A 3,754-nucleotide genomic window follows, 5' to 3' on the forward strand; every position below is an offset into this window, starting at 1 on the left:
GGACCAAATTTTAGAGGATGTAAGAAGATCTCGGACGGATTAAACTAAGGTTTTCAACACTTTATAGGTACATTCAGTTTCAGATGCCGGTTCAAATCAAACAGAGCAGTTCTATATGATTGATTTGAGCCATCCATTAAGTGTTGCACTCGGTAAACTACTAAATAAATGGCCAAGATCGACCCATATGAGCCATGCAAGAAGTGGGAAGTGGGAACTAGGACCGGTAGCTTAGGTTTGTCCGCAAGCATTGTAGTATCCCAGCTCTCTTTTACAGGATCCAAAGTTCCAGCCTTGGGAACACAGACAATTCTCCTAAGGACACGTGCTAATCCTGACCATTGATCTAATGGGCCCAGCTGTAGAAAGCTACACCCACAACGGCCCCACTAGATGACAGAACGGACGGTGGTGATCGCGTTTCATTAAATTGTATTGGGTTGTTGAGCATTTGCCGGAGTGGTTGGCGGAAACGGGCCGTCCAAAAGCTACAGAGGCGCCTACTTAGGACAAAAAACGGACGGCCTCCCAAGTCCAAATCCATCAGCCGTTCCCACGACACAAGATTACCTCCTAGCGGTCTATGCTAATATGCGCCATGTGCGCACAAAGACGGACGCCTCTGAATTACCACAGCTGCCCATATCACTTGATGAATTCTACGGTTCTGCACATGCTGGGCCACTACTCGGTGATCCAAACCGTTCATTTCTGACGGGACCCACATTAAATAGTGGAATAATCATCACCATCATCACGGAGGATTTCAGCAGCATCATATCAGCGGTTTAGATTAAAACCATGGTCCCACGTGTATGGAATTCTAGACATTCACATCGACATACAGGCATTGGTAACCCACGGCGCATGATAGTCAGAGACCTAATTTTCCTTGAGATTTAAAATATTAAGAAACTAATATATAATAATTACAAATTAAAGAAAAAAAGAAGGAAAAAATCCACCGACTTCAACAGCTGATTTACTGTGAAAATGTCACTAATTTCTTAAGTACTCAGCGAGTCCGTCGCGATGTATGTACAAACCCGCAAATCTCTCTCATCAGAACCGTTCATGATATCGAGAGACCCTCAAATCCAGCCGTCAGATCCCTTTTCCTCGTCACAAACGGATGCGTCAGGAGCTGCGCCACAGTCCACCTCCGGCTTGAATCCTTCTGCAGGCAGCACTTGATAAAGCTCCGGAATTCGGCGGACGCGGTTTCCGGCAAGCTCGGTGGCTCACCGAAGCATATGGCGCACATTAGCGTCGCCCAGTCGGGGCGCTGGCCCGGGTGTAAAAAGGGAAAATGGCCGATGTAGAGCTCAAGGAGCGTCAGGCCCAAGCTCCAGATGTCGCCGGCGTAGCCGTCGTAGTTTCCGCCGTACGTGTCGGGATCGAAGCGCTCGGGGCTCATGTAGGCGCACGTGCCAACGTAGGAGTCGCACGCGTCGAGCGTGCGGCACATGATCTTGCTGACGCCGAAGTCGGCGATCTTGATCTCGGACTTGGAGTTGAGGAGGAGATTGGACGGCTTGATGTCGCGATGGACGATCTTGTGGCTGTGGAGGTAGCTGAGGCCTTCGAGGACCTGCTTGGAGACGGAGGCGAGGGCATTTTCGGAAAAGATGCCAGATCGGTGGAGGACGGACTCGAGCGTGCCGCTGTCCATGTACTCCATGACGATAGCGATGTCGCCGCAGGATTTCTGGAAGATTCCGTGGCATTGGACTACGTAGGGAGAGTCCGTACGGCGGAGGATGTCCATCTCGCGGAGGATCTGACGGCGGGAGGTGGTGTCGCAGTCGGAGTGGACGAGCTTGAGGGCGTAGAAGGCGTGTGTGCGGCGGTGTCGGACCTTGTAGACGGTGCCTCCGTTGCCGTGGCCGAGGACGGTGAGGCGCTCAAGGTCGGAGAGGCGGTCGATGTTGGAGGAGGAGGCGGTGGTGGTTGTGGTTGGGGGTAGAGGGAGAGGGAAGCGAGGCCGGGAGGTAGGGCCGACGGAGGTGGGCTCGGGTAAGGGGAGTTTGAGGTTGGGAGGCCTGCGGTCGCGAATTACTGCCATGTGTTTGATGATTTGCTTGAGAGAAAGAGAAGAGAAAGAGAGAGAGATGGTGCCTGAGGGGCTCTGGAATAAGTGAGGATGTTGTTTATAAGAAGGAAATGGAGAGACGGCTGAGAAAGGAAAGGAGATGGATGGTGAGGTGGGGCCCACTTAAAGACGTATATTAATGGGATGAAATGGACGGGCAGATGAGCCTGTAGTAAGAGAGTGGAGGTGGACACAGGCAAGTGGGAGGCGGACGGGTGTGGGCTCCACCTTTCTTATCGTTTCAAGGACAGAAGTGGACCTGGCCTTGTCTAAAATGACTAGGGTGTCCTTACAAGCATTTCACGTTAGCTACTCCCACGTGCCGCCTCTCACATAACATTTACACGTATCGCACGTGCGGGACATCAGCCAACACCTGCATCCGTTCATCAGCTGGGCCACCCCCAAACGAAATGAATATGTAATAACCGGGGGGCGTTCGTGATTAATGAACGGCCTATCTTTCTATGCAGACATCCTCAATGTGGCGTCCATATTACCAACGGTCAGGATGTCCAGAACGCTCTCTCGATTGGTACGTGTGGCGTGTGTAACGTGTCTCATGGGGAGAATGGTGCGTGTTGCACTAACAAGTATCAATTTCTTTTATTTTTTTATTTTTTAAAATTTAAATGGACAACCTAGCCGTCAGGGAAGTGGCACGGATCATTATCCATTTTGGCTGTCAAAATGTGGGTCCCATGATCATCAATGAGTGTCCTAAAAATCTGAATCGTCGCATGTGTGCGGATGCATATGTGTGGAGTTCCAGTCATTATTCCCATTTGATTATTTGGATCCGGTTCATTTTTGGCATGTCTTGAAATGAGCTCACAAAATATACAGGGATGAAGTGGATTTCTCACAAGCATTATGATGGTTCACAACCGTGATGTTTTTGATACATCCGCTTCATTTATCCCTTTCCTAAACTCATTTTAGGACTTGAGACCAAAAGTGAGTAGGATCGAAGACACAAGTGGATCACGCTAAAGGAAAAGGTGGGTACAAAAATATCTTAGGTTGAAACCTCTAAGTAGACACTTATGTCTGCATGCCATCCGTACTGTTCATAATAACATTCCTACTATGATGAATTGAAAAAACAAATATTAGTGTGATTCAAACCTTACATGGCCGTAAATATTTCAAGTATAGATGTTTAATACTCACATTTTCCATTTTCAACTTACTTGAGTAGTGTATTCGGCTCATTTTTACCTTTATGCATATCTTAAAATGAGCTTACCAAACATATTAACTTGGTAGATTTCCCATAAATATTACGGTGGGCTCCACCTCAGTTCCTAACTTGTGTATTTATTGTTAAAGCCTTTTGCATGAACTAGGTGGTGCTAACCGTGATGTCTGTGATAAATCTATCTTGTTCATTCATTTTGTGAGCTTATTTTAGAACTTAGACTAAATAAGTAGGATCAAAGACTCATGTCTACTTGAGCTTTGGATTTGCATCATATTTGGGCTCATGCTTTTTAATAAATTGATAAAACAGTTGGATGGCATGGATGAAACACATACATCACGTCGGGGCCCACTGAACTTGTGCCACGTCATGCCATACGTGATCCGCTTCCCATTGATGCACTGAACTGATCTCCTAAGTTTCACATGAGTTGGATCCCATGGACGGCTGAAATGGGG

The 3,754-nt window shown here is 47.7% G+C and overlaps 1 protein-coding gene across 1 annotated transcript; it reads right to left on the reverse strand.

The window, feature by feature from the left end:
- Positions 1 to 868: 868 nt before the first annotated feature.
- On the reverse strand, positions 869 to 2,135 carry LOC131227304 (mitogen-activated protein kinase kinase 9-like). Its single transcript, XM_058223075.1, has one exon. It carries the CDS (start codon positions 2,063 to 2,065, stop codon positions 1,073 to 1,075), a length of 993 nt encoding a protein of 330 aa, XP_058079058.1. The 5' UTR covers positions 2,066 to 2,135; the 3' UTR covers positions 869 to 1,072.
- Between the last annotated feature and the right edge of the window lie 1,619 nt (positions 2,136 to 3,754).

This window comes from Magnolia sinica, chromosome 15 (assembly GCF_029962835.1).
Source record: "Magnolia sinica isolate HGM2019 chromosome 15, MsV1, whole genome shotgun sequence".
NCBI classification, from domain to species: Eukaryota; Viridiplantae; Streptophyta; class Magnoliopsida; order Magnoliales; family Magnoliaceae; genus Magnolia; species Magnolia sinica.